The 23,186-nt window shown below is 44.2% G+C and overlaps 1 protein-coding gene across 1 annotated transcript in view; it reads left to right on the forward strand.

Moving 5' to 3' along the window:
* Nucleotides 1–23,186, forward strand: part of cdh8 (cadherin 8) — a 174,936-nt gene that overhangs the window by 97,125 nt on the left and 54,625 nt on the right. The window contains exon 5 of the mRNA XM_078400723.1: nt 9,139–9,306. Coding sequence (XP_078256849.1) covers nt 9,139–9,306 — 168 coding nt within the window. The remainder of the gene's footprint in view (nt 1–9,138; nt 9,307–23,186) is intronic.

Raw genomic sequence — 23,186 nt, forward strand, 5'->3', positions numbered from 1 at the left:
CACATGGTATGCGTGCTATCATAGGTCAGGGGATTGAGGACGAGTGTCTGCTTTATAGGAATTTAGTTAGAGTACTGTACACTGGAGTTTTAGTTAGAGTATTGCCCATTTGGAGTATTGTGCACTGTTCTAGTCACCAGGGAGGATGTGGACAGTTTGGAGATGGTGCAGAAGAGGTTTACCATTGGTCACATACTTGGCATTGTGTTGGGCACAAGCTTTGTGGACAGAAGGTCCTGTCCCTGTTCTGTTCTATGTTCTATGGTTTATGAAGTAGCTCTATGGAGATTAAAACATTGATCTATCTTGATCACGGTGCATAGTCATAGAGTCATAGAGTCAAAATCAGAATCAGAAGAATCAGAATAAATTTAATGGCCAAGTATGTATATACATACAAGGAATTTGACTTGGTGCTTTGCTCGTAAATGGTAAAAACGCAATATACAGCAGACAATTAAAAATATAACATTGTAATTTAAACATGTGAAAATAAAGTACCAGAGTAAAAAGAGGCTACAGACTTTTGGTATCACAAAATGTTGGAGTAACTCAGCAGGTCAGGCAGCATGTAGGAGAGAGGGAATGGGTGACGTTTCGGGTCTCGACCCAAAACGCCACCCATTCCCTCTCTCCTAGATGCTGCCTGACCTGCTGAGTTACTCCAGCATTTTGTGATACCTTCGATTTGTACCAGCATCTGCAGTTATTTTCCTACAGACGTTTGGTTATTAAGTCGAGCTACTTGGCTGCATTTTGCCCATATCCCTCAAAACCTGTCCAAATGTTTTTTTTTGAGCCTTGCAAAAGAATCAGGTTCACCTACCTCCTCCAGCAACTCGTTCCATACACCTACCACCCTTTGTGCAAAAAGGTTGCCCCTCAGGTTCCTATTAAATCTTTCTCCCCTTACCTTAAACATATGTCCTCTGGAGTATGGTTGACAGTTGCGGTCAAAGTTTTCCCAGAGGATTAAACCCCTCATTGGAATACTATATGCAAACTAAGCTAATGCAACGTGACACTTTATCCTAGAGGATACACAGTGCTGCACTGTAGCGCATTGGTAGAGCTGATTTCTCACAGCGCCAGAGACCAGGGTTTGATTCTGACTACGGGTGCTGCCTGTACGGAGTTTGTACATTCTCTCCATGACCTGCGTGAGGTTTTTTCGGGAGGTCTGTTTTGATCGCACATTCCAATGATGTACAGGTTTGTTTGTTAATTGGCTTTGGTAAAATTGTAGATTGTCCCTAGTGTGTGTAGGATAGTGTTAGTGTGTGAGGTCAGCATGGACTCGATAGGCCAAAGGGCCTGTTTCCACACTGTACCTCTAAACTAACCTAAACTAAACTATAAACAAAACGGCGAAAGAGATCCTCCCACATTCCAACGACGTGCATGTTTGTAGATTAATTGGTCTTTCTAAATTGGCCCTAGTGTATAAGATGTGAACAGGGTATAACATAGAACTAGTGTATATCGATGATCAGCATGGACCCGGTGGGATTCAGTCCCTGCATCACTGAACTCTAAACTTTGAAAGGGAGTAGTCTGGCAATGTTGGATCAGGATGTAAGAAGCTGTATTTCAGAATTTCCATTGTTGAGATAAATTCACATGACTCCAAATTTCTTACAGAAACTTTGTAAGTGCAGGAGAGATGCTGCTTTGGGGAGCTCAGTGGCATAGATCACTGTCTTTTTACTTCAGATCTGGATGCATTTGTGATCTCTTGAGGCCCAGGAAGATTGTTATTTGGTTTAGTTTGCAAGTCAGCCAAGGATTAATGATACGGCGGTTTTGAGCATGGGACATTGATGTGCTCAGGAACACTTTCAGATGTCTTGGATAGATCAGAAATTGTAAACAGCAAGATAAAAAGAACTACATAGATACATTGAAATTGTAAAAACATGTTTTGATAATAGAGATTTTTATTCCTTGGGCATACAGGCAGCAACTCATTGGGGCACCAGTGATACTAATTTCTTCCTAGTGTGATTTTTAGTGAATCTGATAAAATCTTGCGCTATGGTTTTTAATCATAATCATTACTTTGTCAATATTAAAAATACCATTTAACAGGTATCAAACCACATAAAGTGGTTAACATAAAACAAAAAGCAGGAGGGAAATTAATGCTGGAGCATGAAGCATTGCAGCAGTAAAGATGTCTATGGAGAGTGTTGTTGATTAATAGGAGGTTTAGTTGAGGATTGGTATTAAATTAGTTGAAAGATACAGCATGGTTTAAGTTAAGGTTTATTATTTCCATGTGTAGGAATAGGAATAGGAATAATAGGAATCTGAGGGGTAACCTTTTCACAGAAAGGGTGGTGGGTGTATGGAATAAGCTGCCAGAGGACGCAGTTGAGGCAGGGACTATCCCAACATCTAAGAAATATTTAGACAGGTACATGGATAGGACAGGTTTGGTGGGATATGGACCAAACGCGGGCAGGTGGGACTAGTGTAGCTGGGACATGTTGGCCGGTGTGGGCAAGTTGGGCCGAAGGGCCTGTTTCCACACTGGATCATTCTTTGACTCTATGACTCTATGTGTACTGAGGTACAGTAAAGAGAATTGTTTGCATTGTATCCAATCAGGTCAGATAATACTGTACATGAATGCAATCAAGTCAAACTCGAGTACAATAGATAGAGCAATGTAGAAAGCCTACTGTTGGGTTGCATCATAGCCTGGTTTGGGAACAAGATCACATGAAATTGCAGAGAGTTGTAGATGTAACTCCGACCATCACACAGATCAGACACCCCACTATAGACTCCATCTACATGCTGCTTCAGAAAAGCAGCTGACATAATCAAAGATTTGTCCCACCTAGTATTTCCTTTTTCTTCTCCCTCCCTATGCCCGGCTTAGGATACATAAGCCTGAAAGCGCGCACCACCATACTCAGGAACAGCTTCTTCCCCTCTGTTATCAGACTTCTGAACGGTTCTTCTATAAGCTTGGGTACTGCCCAAAACACCTCTGCCCCATTGCGGTCATTGGACTTTGTCCGTGGAACTGATGTGCTACAATGCCGAGAACTATATTCTGTACTCAGTATCTTCTAATTTATTCCAACAATTGTATTTGAGTTCGAACTGATTATGTCCATGCATTGTATATCTGATCTATTTGGATAGCACACAGAGTAACGCTTACTCTCAGTTCGCCTTCCCAATCAACGCAAACTCCCAGTTGCCAAGCATTTTAACTCCCCTTCCCATTCCCGTACTGACCTTTCTGTACATCAACCCAGTGGTATGAGCATTGATTTCTCTAATTTCAAGTAACCCCTGCATTCCCTCTCACTCCCCCCCCCCCCCTCCCCCATCCTAGTTGTCCTACTAGTTCCACTGTTCGCATCCTTGTATCCCTTCATTATCATCTCTTCCTCAGCCAACAATGGGCCGTTATGGGCTCCAACCTTCCTCGGTCACCTGTTCTCAGCCCAGCTTTGTTCTGGCCTTTTCCTACTTCCAATCCTCCCCCCCCCCCACCCCCTCCCCCCCCCCCCCACCCCTCTATTTTCAGTCTGAAGAAAGGTTCCAACATGAAACAACACCTATTCCTTTTCTTCAGAGATGTTGCCTGACCCATTTAGTTACTCCAGCACTTTGTGTCTATCCAGTATAAACCAACATCTGCAGTTCCTTCCTACACTCTTTTCACTGTAGCTCGGTATCTGCATATAACATGGACAATAACATATTGTCTCTGGAGTAACAGCGTCTCAAGCAGCAACTGGAGAAAAGAAACAGGTGATGTTTCGGGTCGAGACCCTTCTTCAGACCCTTCTTCAGACTTGGATGGTAGCATTCCTACCTCTGTGTTGGAAAGATATAGAATCAAGTCCGTTCCAGAGTCCAGGTTTGTAGGCGAATTGGCTTGGTAAAATTGTAAATTGTCCCTAGTGTTTGTAGGACTCGGTGGGCCGCAGGACCTGTTTCAGCACTGTGTCTCTAAACTGAACAATAAACCTAAACTACTGTTCTGGCTTGTGGAGAGAAATAGAATAAAAAGATATTGAAACAGGAAGCTTGGGTAACTGTTATTTACGTGCGCATTACAATACGAATGAGTTTTGTTCCATATTGTTATAAATAAACCATGTTGAACATACTAAGGGGAAAAAAATCTCCATGAATGCAAAACCATTCTTGTGTGAAAACGCTAAATAAATTACTGCTTCTTTCTCGCTAATAGATGAACAATTTAGTGTCATCAAAAATTCTTTGAGTTGTATAATTCTGTGTCAAGGTATTTCAGAAGAGGTCAGGATTTGCATTCCATTCCCCGAAGAAATGCATTGCTTATATCAAATAGAAACATCTTTTATAGCAGAGAATACTTATATACATAATCTACTTTTTCTATTAATACATCACTGCTTTGGTTTATAAATAATTTGACCAGTAAAGTGCATCGTTTTTCTTCAGATGGGGTCAGTCTCCTTTTGATTTTGGATCTTAGCAGGAGAGATTTGATGCACTAAGATGCCATTCTGTTTAGCTCATTGTTATGGCTCAGAGTAATTACTAGAAGTGCTACCGATAGAAAAGCTACACTGAAGCAATTAAACTATCAAATTATAGCGTGCACCCACATCTCAATAACCAATTTATCTCTCTTCAAGTAGACTATTCGATCATTAGGGAAAACTATTATAGTTTGGGCAAACTGTGACTTGTTGGTAGATGGACACAAAATGCTGGAGTAACCACAGGTCAGGCAGAAAAGGAATAGGTGATGTTTCGGGTCGAGACCCTTCTTCAGATCCTTCTTCAGACTTGGTTAGTAGCATTCCTACCTCTGTGTTGGAAAGATATAAGTTCGTCTGTTCCAGAGTACAAAATTTGCTACACAGGCCGATTTTCCGGCACCCGTGGATCCAGAGCCTTTCTGGATTGCCGGACCAATAGAGGTCATGGCTTCCGAGAGGAGTCCAAGGGTAATGGTCCGCCTAGGCCGCTTAGAGGCCCAGATACCAGCCTGCAAAGTGGGCCTCGGAAGTTGGTTATGCGGGCGGATCTGCCGGCTCTGGCTGGGCCAGAGTTCCAGAGCCCTGGCCGCAGGTGGCAAATTCGACCTTCCAATTGTTGTAGAAGTCCCTACGAGGTAGAGATCGGCCGCCTCACTAGGTGCCATGTTTTTTGGGGGATTTCCGGGAGGGGATTTTAAGTGCGCTCTTGTAATTTTGTCCGGATTAAAGAAGGTGCCGGACCATCGGTAGCCGGATAATTCGTGGTAACCATGTAATTTATAAAATCATGTATTAGTACTGCACATAAATGTGCCATCACACCCTATCTCAGTCATGTTGACTGTGACACTTGTCCATGCTAATCCTATTTGCCTACATTAGGCCTATTTCCCTACGCCTTGTCTATCCAGGCTCCACCATACACTTTTATAAACATCACAATTGAATCTCATTCTTCCATCTCCATTCACAGCTTATTTTGGACATTCACCACCAGGTGTCAGAGGTTATGGGGAGAAGGCAGGAGAATGGGGTTAGTAGGGAGAGATAGATCAGCTATGATTGAATGGCGTAGAGTCGATGGGCCGAATGGCATAATTCTACTCCTATTCCTTCTGACCTTATGAGTGAAAAGCTACACTGAAGCAATTAAACTATCAAATTATATTGTCCTTAGACCTTATTCAAATTTCTCCCCTCTCTCCTTAACTCAGTGTCCTCTAATTCTGTACCTCCATACCTTGGGAAAGAGAGATTCTGACTATCCATCCTATCTATGTCCCTCATACTTTTATAAACCTCTGTACGGTCACCCCTCAGCTTTCTATGTTCTCATGGTGGCAAAGTGTAAAACTGCTGCATCACAGTGCCAGAGACCCAGGTTTAATCCTACGTCACTGTCTGTACGGAGTTTTGTACATTCTCCCTGTTACCTCGTGGGTTTTCTCCAGGTGCTCCAGCTTTCTCCCACACTAAACTCTCTAAACTAAACCAAACTACTGCCACCATGCCCTTCCTGTTGAGCAGCTATCAAAATTGTATGGAACACTGGAAAAGAAACAAAGTGCTAGATTAACTAAGGGGGTCTGACAGCATCTCTGGAGAACATGGATAGGTAACATTCCAGGTCGAGATCCTTCAGTCTGAAGAAGGTCCCAACACAAAAGGTGCCATTTTCAAAGTCCACTCTCTACTTCTCATGAGCGGTGCCTGTTCCAGAGAAGTCCCAGGCTGCTGCGGGCGTCCAGCCATCTCCTTCCTTGCACACCATGTTCCTCTCCTCACCCGTCCACCTTTATTCCCCGGGGACGCCTCCCTCAGCCGATCTCGAGAGCGCGGTAAGCCAGACCCCGGTCCTACGAGCCTTGCTCCTTGCCCGTCATGTGCATCCTCCCGGCCTCCTGAATTTCAGGGAGCTCAGCACTTGCATCTCAAGATCATGAATTGTGCTGTTGGAAACACCATTTTCCCCGTGAGGTATAAAACCTGCTTTGTCAAGTTGACCTTAAAGGACCTGTTTTGGAGAAGGGTCAGGAATTTATCCCAGATTGCACCTCAATGAGCATCACTATCATTGATTATTATCACATTGCTCTGCGTTGGAGCTTACTGTCCTAGTGAGCGGCAGTATTTCCTAGTGTAGAAACAAGGATCAGCAGGTTGGTTTACACCAAGGGAGACTAAATGCTGGAGTAACGCAACAGGTCATGGCAGCATCTCTGACGAACGAGGATAGGTGGATAGGATCAGACTGAGGAAGGGTCCCGACCTGAAACGTTACCTTAGTTTAGTTTCAATTTATTGTCACGAAGTACATTAAAAAACCCTTTTGTTGCATGCTACCTGATCAGCGAAAAGCCTATATTTGTTCTCCAGAGATGCTCCCTGACCCGCTGAGTTACTCCAGCACTTTTTTCCCTTTTATAGTATTTCTTACCTTGGTACGCGTGACAATAAATCAAACCTATACTAAGGTAACATTTTACATCAGGACCCTTCCTCAGACTGATCCGACCTTAAGGTATATCCTACCTTATTAGTTAAAAATTATTTCACTGGGTGTAAAATGTCTTGGAAATATCATGAAAGGTGCTATTGAAGTCAGAGTCATTATTTCATATCAGTCACAAGCCACAGGAATTTTCATTGATGTGGTGACTTTAAGGTAGCAAAGCTTTACAGGAGCATTATCAAATAAATAGAATACCTCTGGGCCACATAGTGAAGGGTAGGATGAGAGATCATAAGGTTTGGTCAAATAACTACTTTTTTAAGGAATTACTTTAAAGAGGCAGGACAGAGGTGCAGCGAGTGGAGCTGCTGCCTCAAAGCGCCAGAGACCCTGATCTTGGGTTCTCTCTGTGTGGAGTTTGCATGTTCTCCCTGTGACTGCGTGAGTTTCTTCTGGGTGCTCCAGTTGCAGTTTGTAGGTTGATTGGCCTCCGTAAAATTGTGCCTGGTGTTCAGGGAGTGGATGAGAAAGTGGGATAATGTAGAACTAGTGTGAATGGGTGATTGACAGTCTTCAAGGACTCAGTGGGCCAAAGTGCCTGTTTCAGTGCTGTACCTTTAAACTAAGATGGCCCATCTGAGCAAGTCCCATTTGCCCGCTTTTGGCCCATATCCCACTAACCTTTCCTATTCGGGTACATGTCCAAATATCTTTTAAATGTTCTTATAGTACCTGCATCAACTACCTTCTCTGGCAGCTCGTTTCATATACCTGCATGTAAAAGTTGCTCCACAGGTTCCTATTAAATCTTACTTTATCCTTACTTTAACCATATGTCTGCTTGTTTTGATTCTCCTATCCCAGGTGAAAAACTCTGTGCATTAACTCTATTCCCCTCATGATTTTGTACACCTCTATAACTCAGCCACCCAAGACCTACCTATCTGTCCTTTTGCTCCTAACATATGTCTAAAACTCCTTGGGATCCTTCTTATTATTCTTGCCAAGAATATTACAGCACATTTTGGTCCTCCTATTTCCTTGTTCAAATTATTTTCTGATTTTGTTATATTCTTCAAATGCCGTGCCCGATTTGAGGTTCTTAAACATTACATGTGTTTCTTTATCTTTCACCGGATCTAACTCTTTGAGAGGTCCACAGGTAAAGAGTCATTGAGTCATACAGCATGGAAACAGGCCCTTCAGCCCAACTTCCCCATACTGACCAACATGCATCTACACTAGTCCGACCTGCCTGTGTTTGGCCCATATCCCTCTAAACCTATCCTATCCATGTTACTGTCTAAATGTTTCTTAAATGCTGCAATAGTACCTGTCTTAACTACCTCCTCTGGCAGCTTGTTCTTTGCACCCACCACCCTTTGTGTAAAAAATTTGCTTCTCATGTTTCTATTAAATCTTTGCCCCTCATCTTAAACCTATGTCCTCTGGCTTTGATTCCCCAACTCTGGGCAAGAGATTCTGTGCATTTACCTGATCTATTCCCGTCATGATTGTATACACCTCTGTAAGATCACTCCTCATCCTCCTGCCCTCCAAGGAATAAAGTCCCGGACTGCTCAACCTCTCCTTCTAGCTCAGGTCCTCGGGTTCTGACATCATCCTCATAAATCTTTTCTGCACCGTTTCCAACTTGATAACATCTTTCCTGTAACATGGTGATCAGAACCTAATAATTTAATGATGAAAATATGTCACTGATTCAAAATGTCCTTTGTTTGTAGATCAGGTGGTTTTGCTGAACTGAAAGGGAGTGTGGAAGATAAGTTTATTTTTACACTGTACTTCAGGAGAATGTACTTATTTATTTATATAGTGCTTCTCAAGAAATCACAAAGCACTTTACAAACAATGAATTACTTTTTGCAAATCACTGTCACTGTTAAATCATTCATAGTATGAGAGTGTCATTGGGAAGGCCGACATTTGTTGCTTAAGTTTAGATGCCCTTGAGAAGTTAATGATAAATTACCTTTGTGAATCACTGCAGTCTGCGGCATAATGCTCATATGTACAGGTGTACATATACAGCATGTTTGCCTTCATCGGTTGGGGCATTGTGTATAAGAGTCAGAAAGTCATGATGCAGCTTTATAAAAACTTTGGTTAGTCAGTATTTGGACCATTGTGTGCAGTTTTTAACACTGTTCTTTTTATGTTCTGAACTAGGAATTATCAGGACTGCTCTTCCAAACATGGACCGAGAAGCCAGGGAGGAATATCTTGTAGTAATACAAGCAAAGGATATGGGAGGCCACATGGGAGGACTATCTGGGACCACGACTGTCACCATCACATTGACTGATGTCAATGACAACCCGCCCAAGTTCACCCAGAGTAAGTGCCATTGATCACTGCCGCTCCATACTTAAATTGCATATGAGACTTTTTGTTGTCAGTTGTATGATGAATATATTCAAGTTATTTAAAAATGTTTATATTGCTGTTTTTTGGATTTATGGATTTAATAAATTAATATTAATATAAAAGATTAAAATAAGTGCAGCACAGTGGCGCATAAGTAAAGTTGCTGCATTTTGAGCCAGAGGCACGGGTTCGATCCTGACCAAGGGTGCTGTCTGTACGGAGATTATATGTCCACCCAGTGGTGGCATGGATTGTCTCCAGGTGCTCCAGTTTCCTCCCACACTCCAAAGGCGTACAGATTTGTAGGTGAATTGGCTTTGGTAAAATTGTAAATTATCCCTGGTGTGTGGGATAGTGCTACTATACGGGGTGATCGCTGGTCGGCATGGACTTGCTGGGCCTGTTTCTGCTGTGTATCTCTGAAGTCCAAAGTCCAAAGCCTCTTAGATGTTATTATCCCTAGTGTGTCGGGAGTAGATGAAAAAGTGGAAGAGCTTATAACTAGTGTGAACAGGTGATCGATGGTCGCTGTGGACTTGGTGGGCCAAAGGGTCTGTTTCCATGCTGTGTCTCTAACCTAAATTAAACTAAACAAGCAATACTTTAGCAGCCATCCTTGCAATTGCCCTCTGCATGATTGTTTATGACTTAGTCTTTTTCCAAAATCACACACCTCGACTCATAGAATCATAGAACGTCAAACAGTTCAACATTGGAACAGGACCATCAAGTCACAATACCACGCCAAACACAATGACGTTGCACTAATCTCCTCTACCTATACATGGTGTACATCCCTCCTTTCCTCACGTCACCATGTGCCTATCCACTAGCCTCTTAACTGCCACTATTGCATCTTATTTCCCACCTATCAATATGTTCTGCATCGGTGTGGAAAGTCTGGGGGAATGGTCTTGAATAGGTTGAGATGATTTAACTAAGATGATTCAAGAGCTAAGGGTATTTAATTGTCATATGTACCGGCAATGGAACAATAAAACTCTTACTTGGTGCTGCTTAACAAGTCCTTTAACACAATAGCACACAAATATATACATATAATATTCAATAATACGATAAATTAATAAAAGTAATGCCAGGTAATTATCCTTTTACAACCAAAAGCTCAGTTCATTAAAGATCACAGTTGCTGAAGCAGTTCTGAGTAGAAACTGTTTTTGAATCTGGTGGTCACTGTTTCCAGGCTTTTGTACCTTCCTCCTTACGGCTGTCGCAAAATGGGAGGTGACCAGGGTGGTGTTGGTCTCTGATGATATTGATTGCCTTTTTGTGGCAGTGCATCTGATGGATCCCTTTGATGGTGAGGAGGTCAGTACTCATGATGGGCTGGGCAGTGTCCACCACTCAATGTGGCCTCCTTCAATTCTGGGCGTTGAAAGTTACCAACCCATGCTGTGATGCATCCAGTCCTTGTGCCGTCTGCAGATGTTCGGTGGAGTGTTTGTCGGCATAGTCCTCAGTCTTCCCCTCAATCTGAATGCAAATCACAAAGAAATGCTAAATAAGGAGTCACTGTTTACCCTGGTGGATGGATGGTAACCAAAGGCACAAAGTAATCAGTAAAAGAACCAGAGGAAAGATGGGAAGAATGTATATTTTAAACGCAGAGGGTTCTTGTGATCTGAACTACACTGACTGTAAGGGTAATGGAAACAGATTGAACGGGAAGTCTCAGGAGGAAATTGAGTGAGCGCATAAAAGAGGAACCTTGCAGGGCTACTCAACATCATCATTCACTCCCTGTCGGAGTCCTACAGGTCTTTGCAACCTTTGATGTAATGTCTAAGTGCAGACACTGTTGTACGACATGAAACATTGCATGAGGAGTAGGGGTGCCAACTATCTCACTCCCAAATACGGGACAAGGTGACGTCACCTCCCCGCACCCCACATGACCTCACCCAGCCAACGACCACGTGCTCCCGCTCCACCAATGGCGGCCGCCCGGGCCGGGAGGCGGGTTGCTATGCAATCTCCGTTAGGCGGCGCCCTGGCCTCCGGACCTACACTGTCCGGAGCTAAAATGTCGGAAACCTAGACTGTCGGGACCTAAACTGTCAGGACCTACAGCATCGGGGCCTACAGTGTCAGGACCTACAGAGTCCGGACCTATACCGTCCCACCGGGCCTAATATGGGATAAGGGCGGTCCCGTACGGGACAAACAAATTTAGCCCAAGATACGGATGTCCCGGCTAATACGGGACAGTTGGCAACCCTAATACAGGACAGTCGGCACGGTGGCGCAGAGGTAGAGTTGCTACCTTACAGCGAATGCAGCGCCGGAGACTCAGGTTCGATCCTGACTACGGGCGCCGTCTGTACGGAGTTTGTACGTTCTCCCCGTGACCTGCGTGGGTTTTCTCCGAGATCTTCGGTTTCCTCCCACACTCCAAAGACGTACAGGTATGTAGGTTAATTGACTGGGTAAATGTAAAAATTGTCCCTAGTGTATGTAGGATAGTGTTAATGTGCGGGGATCGCTGGGTGGCGCGGACTCGGTGGGCCGAAGGGCCTGTTTCCGCGCTGTATCTCTAAATCTAAATCTTAATCTAAAATCTAATGAGGAGTGAAATGGGTGGGGCAGTGGCAAGAACTGACAGCATGTTGAATGGGAGGTGAGAACTGAGAATGGCTTCTGCATTGCTGTTCCATCTTTCTCTCAAACATTTGACCACCCTTCCCCCCCCCCCCCCCCCCCCCATCCCCTTCCCACTGCAGAGCAGGAGTGAAGTCAGCAACAAGGTTTAGTTTAGTTTATTATTGTCGCGGGTACCGAGGTATATAGAAACATAGAAAAATAGGTGCAGGAGTAGGCCATTCGGCCCATTCGAGCCAGTGCCGCCATTCAATGTGATCATGGCTGATCATCCAAAATCAGTACCCTGTTTCTGCTTTTTCCTCATATCCCTTGATTCCTTTAGCCCTAAGAGCTAAATCTAACTCCTCTTGAAAACATCCAATGAATTGGCTTCCACTGCCTTCAGTGGCAGGGAATTCCACAGGTTCACAACTCTCTGGGTGAAAAAGCTTTTCCTCATCTTAGTCCTAAATGGCCTACCCCATGTTCTTAAACTGTGACCCCTGGTTCTGGACTCCCCTAAGACGGAGAACATTTTTCCTTCTGTTTCTGTTTCTGTTTTCTGCTGCACAACCGCCAACAGCTGGGCTATCTCATGCAGGTTTCGCTCGGGTGGGTACTGGTTGCAAAAAGATAATTTAGATTTTTACGTGTGCAAGTTTGGTGAGATGATCCATGTCCAAGTTGTCGAGCTGTGACTTGAAGCGTGACAAGGCTGGTGCACATCTGGTTGTGTCGGGAAGGATGTTCCACGCTGGGATAATCCATGGATATAGGGACTGTAGGTAGCTATTTTTGTTTGCTCTAATTCTAGTATAAATGAAATGACCTGAGGACCGTCTTGTAAATTTCTGGGTATTGGATTGAGTAAAGTGAGTCTCTTTGTAGACAGTACATAAGTAGGCTTTGGTGCGTCTTGACTCCAGCGACCCCCAGCCAAGGCGATTTAACATATCAGAGACACTTGACTGTCTTGAGTAGTCATCACAAACAAACCGTGCTGCACGCCTCTGAACCTTGTCAAGGGTGTCAATGGTATTTTTCTGGTGAGGGTCCCATATTGTCTGGCAATATTCCAACAGTGGGCAGACAAGTGTTTTGTATGCTACCTCCTTTGTTGGTTTGTCACAACCGGATAAATTTATGCGGAGAAGGCCCAAAGTTCTGTTTGCTTTTGTGGCAATCTGGTTTATGTGTCTGTTCCAGGCTCGGCCAGATGCAAGTTCAACCCAGGTATGGGTGGCGATCAACTTCTTTAAGCAGGTTGTCTCCAATCTTGTACTGGTTTATGATCGACTTGACTTCATGAGGAACTCTCATGGAAAAGCATTTGGTGTAATTGAAACCCATTTCCCAAATGGTTTCCCAATTGCAAAGATTGTTTATGTCATTTTGAAGAGCCCTGGCATCATCAGCAGCTTTGATCTCTCGATACACAATACAGTCGTCTGCCAAGAGTCTCACTCTCGAAGACAGGTTGTCAGGCAGATCGTTGATGTAGATCAAGAGGAGCAAGGGTCCCAACACCATTCCCTGTGGCACGCCGGACTCAACTGGAGATTGTTGTGATGACTCACCATCTACTACAACCTTTTGATGTCGTTTGGTGAGGAATGAATCAATCCTGGAGTAGATGTTATTTCAGATGCCAATGTGGTGAAGCTTAGCCATCAACCTGCAGTGGGGAACGGTGTCGAAGGCCTTGCTAAAGTCCATTATAATACCATCGGCCTGCCCTCTGTTATCCAGGATTGTTTGCAGATCATTAACCAGGACAGAGAGCTGGGTCTCACATGACCTGCCTTTGCGGAATCCATGCTGCTGGTCAGCTAGTATACTGTGTATTTCAAAATGCCTCATAAAACGGCCATGAATAATATGTTCAAGGAGTTTGCAGACAATTGAAGTCAAGGATGCCGGACAATAATTGGCTGGATTTGAGCGGTCGCTCATTTTATAAATTGGAGAGATGTGTGCATTACATCAATCACTCGGTAGTTCTCCAGTGGAAATTGATTTCGGGAATAATATCTGGAGGATTGGAGCAATGCTTGAAGAACATGATTTCAAAACTCTGGCAGTTATGCCATATGGGCCAACGGCTTTATATGCATTCAATTCAGACAAAAGCTTTTCAATTCCCTCTTTGGTAATGAGCAAGTCGCCAATATCTGGAATGCTACTAGGGCCAAGATCTGGAAAATCAAATTGTTTTTCTCTGGTAATAACAGAGCAAAACTGACGACCAAGAGCTTCGGCTTTATCCTTTGCAGCTGAAATGATGGTATTGTTAATATGCAAAGGTGAAACTCCACAGACTCCCCTTCGCTTGGATTTTATGAAGTTGCAGAATGGCCGGGTGTTTGCAGTCTTGAGGCTACCACCAATTCCTGCATCTAGCCTGTCCAATCCCTTAAGAATGCTACATGTTTCTGTAAGATCCCCTCCCATCCTTCTAATTTCCAGTGAATATAAGCCTAGACGACACATTCTTTCATCATATGTCAGTCCCGCCATCCTGGGAGTTAACCTGGTGAACCTCCGCTGCACTCCCTCAATAGCAAGAATGATTTTCCTCAAATTACCGGACCAAAACTGCACACAATACTCCAGGTGTGGTCTCATCAGGGCCCTGTACAACTGCAGTAGGACCTCTTTGCTTCTATACTCAAATCCTCTCGCTATGAAGGCCAACATGCCATTTGCTTTCTTCACTGCCTGCTGTACCTGCATGCTTACTTTCAGTGACTGATGCACAAGGACACCCAGGTCTCGTTGCACCTCCCCTTTTCCTAATCTGACGCCATTTAGATAATAATCTGCCTTCTTGTTCTTGCCACCAAAGTGGATAACCTCGCATTTATCCACATTATACTGCATCTGCCATGCGTCTGCCCACTCACCCAACCTATCCAAGTCGCCCTGCAGCCTCATTGCATCCTCCTCGCAGCTCACACTGCCACCCAGCTTTGTGTCATCCGCAAACTTGGAGCTATTACATTTAATTCCCCTAATTCGTTAATATATATTGTAAATAACTGGGGTCCCAGCACTTAACCTTGCGGCACACCACTAGTCACTGCCTGTCATTCTGAAAAGGATCTGTTATTTCCTGCTCTTTACTTCCTGTCTGCCAATCAGTTCTCTATCTATGTCAATACCCTACCCCCAATACCATGTGCTCTAATTTTGTGAAAAGTGAAAAGCTTTCTTTGTTGCGTGTTATCCAGTCGGCGAAAAAACTATACTTGAATACAATCAAGCCGTCCATAATGTGAAGGATACAGGGTAAAGGGTGTAACATTTAGTGCAAGATAATGTTCAGTGCAAGATAACATTTAGTGCAAGATAGTTTGAAGGTCTCTAAGGGGGTAGATGGGAGCTCAGGACCACTCTCTAGTTGGTGAGAGGATGGTTCACTCGCCCACTAACAGCCAGAAAGAAACTGTCCCTGAAACTGGAGGTTTACGTTTTCACACTTCTCTACCTCTTGCCTGATGGGAGAGGGGAGAAGAGAGGTTGACCAGGGTAGACTCTTCCTTGATTTCATAACAGTACACTGACAAACATACTAATTTTCATTTGGTCAAAACTTGTTCACACATGAAACTCTGCAATTGTCAGAAAAATAAAACAAAACAGAAACACTCAGCAGGTAAGGCAGCATCTGTGGAAAGTATCCTGGATGTAAAAGCTGAACTGTTTCTCCTTCCACAGTTGCTGCCCAAACTCCTGAGTGTTTCCATCATTTTCTGTTTTTATTTCAGATTTCTAGCATCTGCTGATTAAAAAACAATATTTTGGGGTAGCTTACAACCAACGGGAATGAACATTGAACTCTCTAATTATAGGTAATCTCTAACAACCCCTCCTCCTCCCCATTCCCTTCTCCCCAACCCCCCCCCCCCCCCTCCCCTGAGCCCCAGCAAGACTCCCACCTGTTTTTCCCCTCCCCCTCTCCCTCCTCCTCCATCCGTTCTCCGGCTCCATTAGTTGCAACTCCTCAATCTTGCCTCACAACTTTTGCTTTCATCTCTAGCCTTTAGTTCAACCATCTGCCTATCAAAGTCCACGCTCCCTCTCCTGTATCCACCTGTTACCTGTTGCACTTTTTTCTGCCTCACCTCTCTCCTAGTTTTCTTTCCTGCCTCGAATCAGCCTGAAGAAGGGTCCCAATCTGCAATGTCATCTTTCCATATACTCCAGAGGACCTACCTGACCCGTTGAGTTACTTCAGCACTTTGTGTCCTCTCCTGTTTTCTCTTCTTCTCACAACCTAAGATGTCCGGGTGGGCAGATTAATTGGCTGCTGCAAACTTAGAATCAATGACGTTGATGGATATGGATTCAACTCACCACTTGAAACAATCGAAGGTGGACACAAAATGCTGGAGTAACTCAATGGGTCAGGCAGCATCTCTGGAGAAAAGGAATAGGTAACATTTTGTGTCGAAACCATTCTTCAGACTGACAGACAGAGAAGGCCTTTGGTCGGCCGTTATGGGCTCCCCCCTTCCTTGGTCATCTGTTGCTGGTCCTGCTTGGTGCTGGTCTTTATCCCCTCTACTCTCAGTCTGAAGAAGGGTTCTGACCCGAAACGTCACCTATTCCTTTTCTCCAGCGATGCCGCCTGACCCGCTGAGTTACTCCAACATTTTGTGTCTATTCGGTGTAAACCAGCATCTGCAATCCCTTTCAGCACTCCTGAAACAAGCCATTGTATTTATTCCCTTGACTGTAAATTCCCATCTGCTGTAGAATTGTTGAAACCTATTTCTCTGGGTCAAAGCTCAGGTAGCTGGATATTAGTCATAACTTTATTACTACGCTACTGCACCTACATTCCACTTGAACTTGAATAACCTCCTGCATTGTACAAACTTAGGTGTCTAAAGTTTCCCTTGGTTGCTTGTGCTAAATATTTAATAAGTTAGCAAAAGAACATTGTATTCTGCTTTTGAAATCCAATTTAATTGGAGTGGATGGATTAAGCTGTCACCGAGTCAGAGTCATAAAATTATGCAGTACAGAAACAGACCCTTCAGCCCAACTGGTGCATGCCAACTACAGATAAGATGCCTGTCTGAACTGAGCACAATTTCCTGTGTTTGGTGCAAATCCCTCAAAACATTTCCTCTCACATGCACCAACCAATGGAGTCATACAGCATGGAAACAGCCAAATTTGCCCATGATGACCAAGATGTCCCATCTACACTAGTCCCACCTGCCCACATTTGACCCATATCCCTTGAAAAGTTTCCTATCAATGTAACTGACCAAAATCTTTTAACTGTTGCTCCCTCCTCTACTATTTCGTCTGGGGCTCAGTCTACATACCCACCATTCTCTATGTTTGATTCAACCCGCTGACTTGATTTGCCTTACTTAACTGCACCAACTTGGTTCAACGGATGTATCCAATTGTCTAGGATCTCCCACTCTGAGCAGCTGGATAACAAAGCCGCAGTGCGCCAAGCTTCAGGCAACCGACCAGATAGACAACATCACTGGGCACCCCAGGCTGCCTTTAACAAGAGGCAAGACTGGCAACCCACTCTCATCCCATGTCAAGTTCAGGGGATAGAACATGGAACATAGAACGCAGAACAGTACACCACATGAACAGGCCCCTCGGCCCACAGTGTCTGTGCCAAACACAATGCCAAGACCAACTATTATCTGCCTGCGCATTATCCATATTTTGCCGTTCCCTGCATATCCATTTGCTTATCCAAATTTCTCTTAAATGCCACAATCACATCAAGTCAACCACCACCTCCAGCAGCACGCTCCAGGTTCTCACCACCCTCTATGCAAAAAAAACTGCCCTGCACATCTCTGTCAAATTTTGCCTTCTCTCTTTAAAGCTATGCCCTCTAGTATTGAGATTTCCATCCTGGGGAAAATAGTCTGATTGTCTACTCTATCTACGCCCCTCATAATTGTATATACTTCTTAAAGGCCTGCTCACAACCTCCACTGTTCCAGAGAAAACTGTTCAAAATTATCTGTCCAAAAGCAAATACCTCTCACACAGAAGGTGGTGGGTATATGGAACAAACTGCCAGAGGAAGTAGTTGAGGCAGGTAGAGTCATAGAATCATACTGCATGGAAACAGGCCCTTCGGCCAAACATGCTCGTGCCAACCAACATGCACCATCTACACGAGTCCCACCTGCCTGCTTTTGGCCCTTTTCCCTCTAAACATACCCTTTCAATGTATCTCTCTAAATAGCAGGTATAGCAATATTTTAAATAAATTTGGACAGGGACTTGGAATAGGAAGGATTTGGAGGATATATGGGCCATATGCAGGAAAATGGGACAAATTTAGCTTAGATGGAGCATCATGGTTGGCATGAACAAGCTGGGCCAAAGGCCGTTTCCACGCTGTAAGACTCTATAACTTTGCCATCTTCACCTTAGCTGTTGAGACTGAATTTTCCAATGTTAAAGCATAAGCACATTGAATTCCACGTTAGTATGGGCGACAAAAGATGACTTTCCCAAAGTCTTAGGCTGGATTCGGTCGGAGATTTCTCTGCTCACATTAAATAACAGAGGCTTAACGTGAGGCCCAACTGCAGATGGGATAAGGCTCTTTTTGTCTGCAGTATGCATTAATTTTGATTGAAAGTAATCTATTCATTCTTGGAGGATCTTTTTTCCTCATTGTTAAGTCTCAAAGCAAAAAACAAAGATTTGCCGAAAGCTTTAATTAAACAATGACAAACGTAAAGCAGACCCTGCACCTGACTAGTGTTATTCCCGACTGCAGAAGAATACCTTACCTTGCATCACTATGGAAACAACCTGTATCTACTCTTTCAGAAGATCTTAAATCATTGAATCAATTCCCTTTCCATTTCAATCCTTCCTTCCCAAAGCCGTTTGAATCATAGTTGGAATCAGCCTTCAGGCAAATTGCCCTGTTGGCTCTCCTTTGAACCTTCATCAACATGTGAAAGCAGAGATAGTGGCTATTATAAGATCAGCCCATTCAAAAGGACATTACTACTACAAAGTATTTTTGGAATTGTATTCAGAAGAACGTAGAAAGAAAACGGCATAACTGGCAAGACGTGCTGGTTTGTAGGTGAATTGACCTCTGTACGTTGTCCCTGGTATGTAGGATAGAACTAGTGTAGGGGTGATCACTGGTTGAAGAGGACTCGGTGGGCCAAAGGGCCTGTTTGCAGGCTATATCTCTAAACTAAACTAAACTAGACTAAATTAAGCTTTCCGACCCAAGATACAACATGGAAATAGGCCCTTCACCCCATCGGCTCCACACTGACCATCATTCACACTAGTTCTATGTTATCCCACGTTCTCATCCGCTCCCTGCACACCAGCAGCAGTTTTACACAGGCCAATTAACATACAAACTGGCACGTCTTTGGGATGTGGGAGGAAACTGTAGCACCCGGAGGAAACCCAAGTGGTCGCATGGAGAACTTGAGTTCCTCCAGCACTTTGTGATTTGCTCAAGATTCCAGCACCTGCAGTTCCTTCTGTCTCCGCTGAGTTCTCACATTTATTGTCCTATGAATAACACATTGAGATGGTAGAGGCTGGGACAAGCAGAATGTTTGAGCAGGCAATGTCAATTAGGTCAAAATGGACCGTCCAAGAAAAGATGCCCAAATGACTTTATGTGCATTTAGTGAAAATCAATGAACAATGGAAAATCAAAAAAGGCTGACGCTTCCTTTTCGAAGGAATTCATCAGGCTGAGGATGTCAATGTTAAAAGTTCCCCGGCACAGAGAATTTGAATGAATAACCTCTCTTTTCTTTGACTTGAGTAGGTATTGTTCATTGTAGTAATCGAGACAAGGAACGTACCATCAGGAATCATTAGTTTAATCTCTGGCTCTGTGCCAAAGGGAAAAGTAAATCGATTGGTCAACAACCATCGACTGAAAGCAAGGTTCCTTCATTGTAAAACTGAGATGAATTGTGAGAATGAACACAGGGAGGCCGTTCCCTTTGAGTGGAGAATCGAAAGTCAACGGCAAGTGTCATAATGGTGGTTGACCATTTAGGGCTCAGATGAAGTCAAAGTCCTTCACTTATATCGCTGTTTGGCACAGTGGTGCAGCAGGTGAAACCGCTGCCTCATAGTGCCTCAGAGTCCCGGGTTCGATCCTCACCTCGGTGACTGTCTTTGTGAAGTTTGCATGCTCTCCGTGGTGGTTCTCCGGGTGCTCCGGTTTCCTCCCACACACCAAAGGTATATGGGTGTGTAGGTTAATTGACTTCAGTAAAAATTGTAAATTGTCCCTTGTGTGTAGGATAGTGCTATTGTACGGGTGATCGTTGGTTGGCATGGGGTCGATGGGCTGAAGGGCCTGTTTCCGCACCATATCTCTATACTAAACTTACCTAAATGGTTCCGCGGTCATGGAGATTGGACAGGAAAGTTGACGTTGGGAGAGGCAGCCAAGATCTTATAATGAGGAGGAAACCGGAGTACCCGGAGAAATCCCATGCAGTCACAGGAGAATGTACTGTGACAGATGGCTGTGTTTAGGTCAGTTTAGAGATATAGTGTGGAAAGAGGCCCTTCGGCCCACTGAGTCCATGCCGACTAGCGATCCCTGCACAATACACTATCCCAGACAACAGGGACATGGGGGCAAATATACAAACTCTGTACAGACAGCACCCACAGTCAGGATCGAACTCGGGTCTCTGGCGGTGTAAGGCAGCAACTCTACTGCTGCACCACTGTGCTGCCCCTATTATGTTCTCCCTAACTATTTGAAACTTATTTGGAACATTGTGTTCAGTTCTGGGTCACCCTGCTCGAGGAAGAAGATCATTAAGCCGGATAGAATGCACAGAAGATTTACGGGGATGTTGGCAGGATTTGAGGGCCAGAGCTATAGGGAGAGGTTTGGTAAACTAGAACTTCATTTCTTGGAGCGCTGAAAACTGAAGGATGGTTGAATCAAACATGCAAAATCCATCTCCTCAGGGGCAATGTACAAACTCCTTACAGACAATAGTCAGGATCGAATCCGTGACTTTGAGCCATCTGTTCAAATAGCTTTGCCAATGTGTCGCCAGTCTTCAGAGAATTCGGAGGCTTGGGTCACCAGGTGCTACGCCACCTTGTAGTGCCACAGATGCAGATACTTTGGTTAGTGAGGCCGCCCACTCATACCTCTGTAACAAGACCTGTTTCTGCTCTCACTTCTGCTCTCACTTCACTCCATACTAAGGAGTCAGAGTACGGAGGAAGCCATTTGGCCCATCATGTCTATTGTGGCTTCCCACCCAAGCAACTCTCCAGAGTGTGGAGAGAATGCTTCTACTAGTGAGAGAGTCAAGGACCGGAGATCATTGCCTCAGCGTTAAAGGAAGTTCTTTTCGGAAGGAGATGAGGAGGAATTTCTTTAGTCAGAGGGTGATGAATCTGTGGAATTCATTGCCACAAAAGGCAGTGCAGGCCCGGATAAAATTAAGGCAAACATTGACAGGTTCTCGATTAGTACGGGTGTCAGGAGTTATGGAGAGAAGGCAGGAGATTGGTTTTTGGAGGGAAAGCGGTTGATTGAATAGCGAAGCAGACTTGATGGGCCGAATGGTCTAATTCTGCTCCTATCACTTATGAACTTATGAACATCCATTTCACTCTTGAAGGCAACAATGGAGGGCCAAGACCTGGGTTCGATCCTGACTACGAGTGCTGTCTGTACGGAACTTGTACATTCTCCCTCTGACCACATGGGTTTTCTCCGGGTTCTCCGGTTTCCTCCCACATTCCAAAGGCATGCAGGTTTGTAGGTTAAATGGCTTCTGTAAAAAAATCACAATTTTTCCTAGTGTTATTAAGATAGTGCTATTGTATGGTCGGCGCGGACTCAGTGAGCTGAAGGGCCTGTTTCCACACTGTATATCTAAAGTCACCATTAAAATCTTACTCCCATTCCCATTCCCAAACTGATCTTTCTGGCCTGAGTGACTCCAGATTATTGGTCCATCTTCAGTGTGATAAAGGATATGATTTTTAATGGAAGATAAAGTCCAGTAGAAAAATTGATTCTGTCACACCCCACTTCGGCCTTCTCTATTCCAAAGCCCAGCATCTCTCCTGGAGCCTTGTAACTGTTACACTTCATGGTGTGAATGATTATTGGAAATTATTTCTGGACCCAGGACTTGAGGAACAAAGCCACAGGGAGAAAAAAGAGACACACAGTGCTGGAGTAACTCAACGGGTCAGGTTGGAGAACATTGAGAGGTGACATTTCAGGTCAGGATACTTCTTTGGTGTAAGCTGTTTTCACAAATGACCCCTGCCACATTCAATGATCTGCGCTCCCCTTACCCCGATGCTGTTTTACAACAGAGTCCATTATTCTCTCATGCTTCTCTTCATTCGACCCAACAAACACGTCACCTCCCATTTCTCTGCATCAAACTCCATGTGCCTTTGCCTGTCCAACCTGCCAGCCTACAGCTTGCTGCACTGTCTGCTTCCCACTTCATTATAGCACCAGATTTTATGTCATCGGCCATTTTAGAAATCATGGCTTGCACTCACAGGTCTAGGTGATAAATGTAGATTAAAAAATAAATCATGGTCCGTAAACAAACCCCAGGAAACAACACGTCACTTTCTTCGAGCACAAAGAACGAAGATTTTATTATCAGTTTAACTTCCCGAGTATTTGTGGGGGGGTAGGGGGGGGGGGGGGGGAGGAGTTCTTCATTCCATCTTCCTGTCACGTGTTATTCATGTGAAATATCTCACATTTCTTATATAACTTCAATTGTGCTCTGTAAGACTTGTCTACTTTACTTCATTTTAGAGATACAGCGCGGAAACAGGCCCTTCAGCCCACCGTGTCCGCGCCGGCAGGTTTTCCCTGTACACAAGCACTATCCTACACACGAGGGACAATTGTACAATTTTACCAAAGTCAATTAACCTACAAACCTGCATGTCTTTGGAGTGTGGGAGCACCCGGAAAAAACCCATGCGATCACAGGAAGAACATACAAACTCTGTACAAACAGCACACGTAGCATGATCAAACCTGGGTCTTTGGCGCTGTAAGGTAACAACTCTACCGCTGAGCCATTGTGTAGCCCTAGTTTCTGACTGTGATTGCCATAGGAAGGTATCCATCATTGACCATGTAAGGAAAAAAACCCGCAGATACTGGTTTAAATCGAAGGTAGACACAAAATGCTGGAGTAACTCAACGGGTCAGGCAGCATCTCGGGAGAGAA

The sequence above is a fragment of the Rhinoraja longicauda genome, chromosome 6 (assembly GCF_053455715.1).
Source record: "Rhinoraja longicauda isolate Sanriku21f chromosome 6, sRhiLon1.1, whole genome shotgun sequence".
Taxonomy (NCBI): domain Eukaryota; kingdom Metazoa; phylum Chordata; class Chondrichthyes; order Rajiformes; family Arhynchobatidae; genus Rhinoraja; species Rhinoraja longicauda.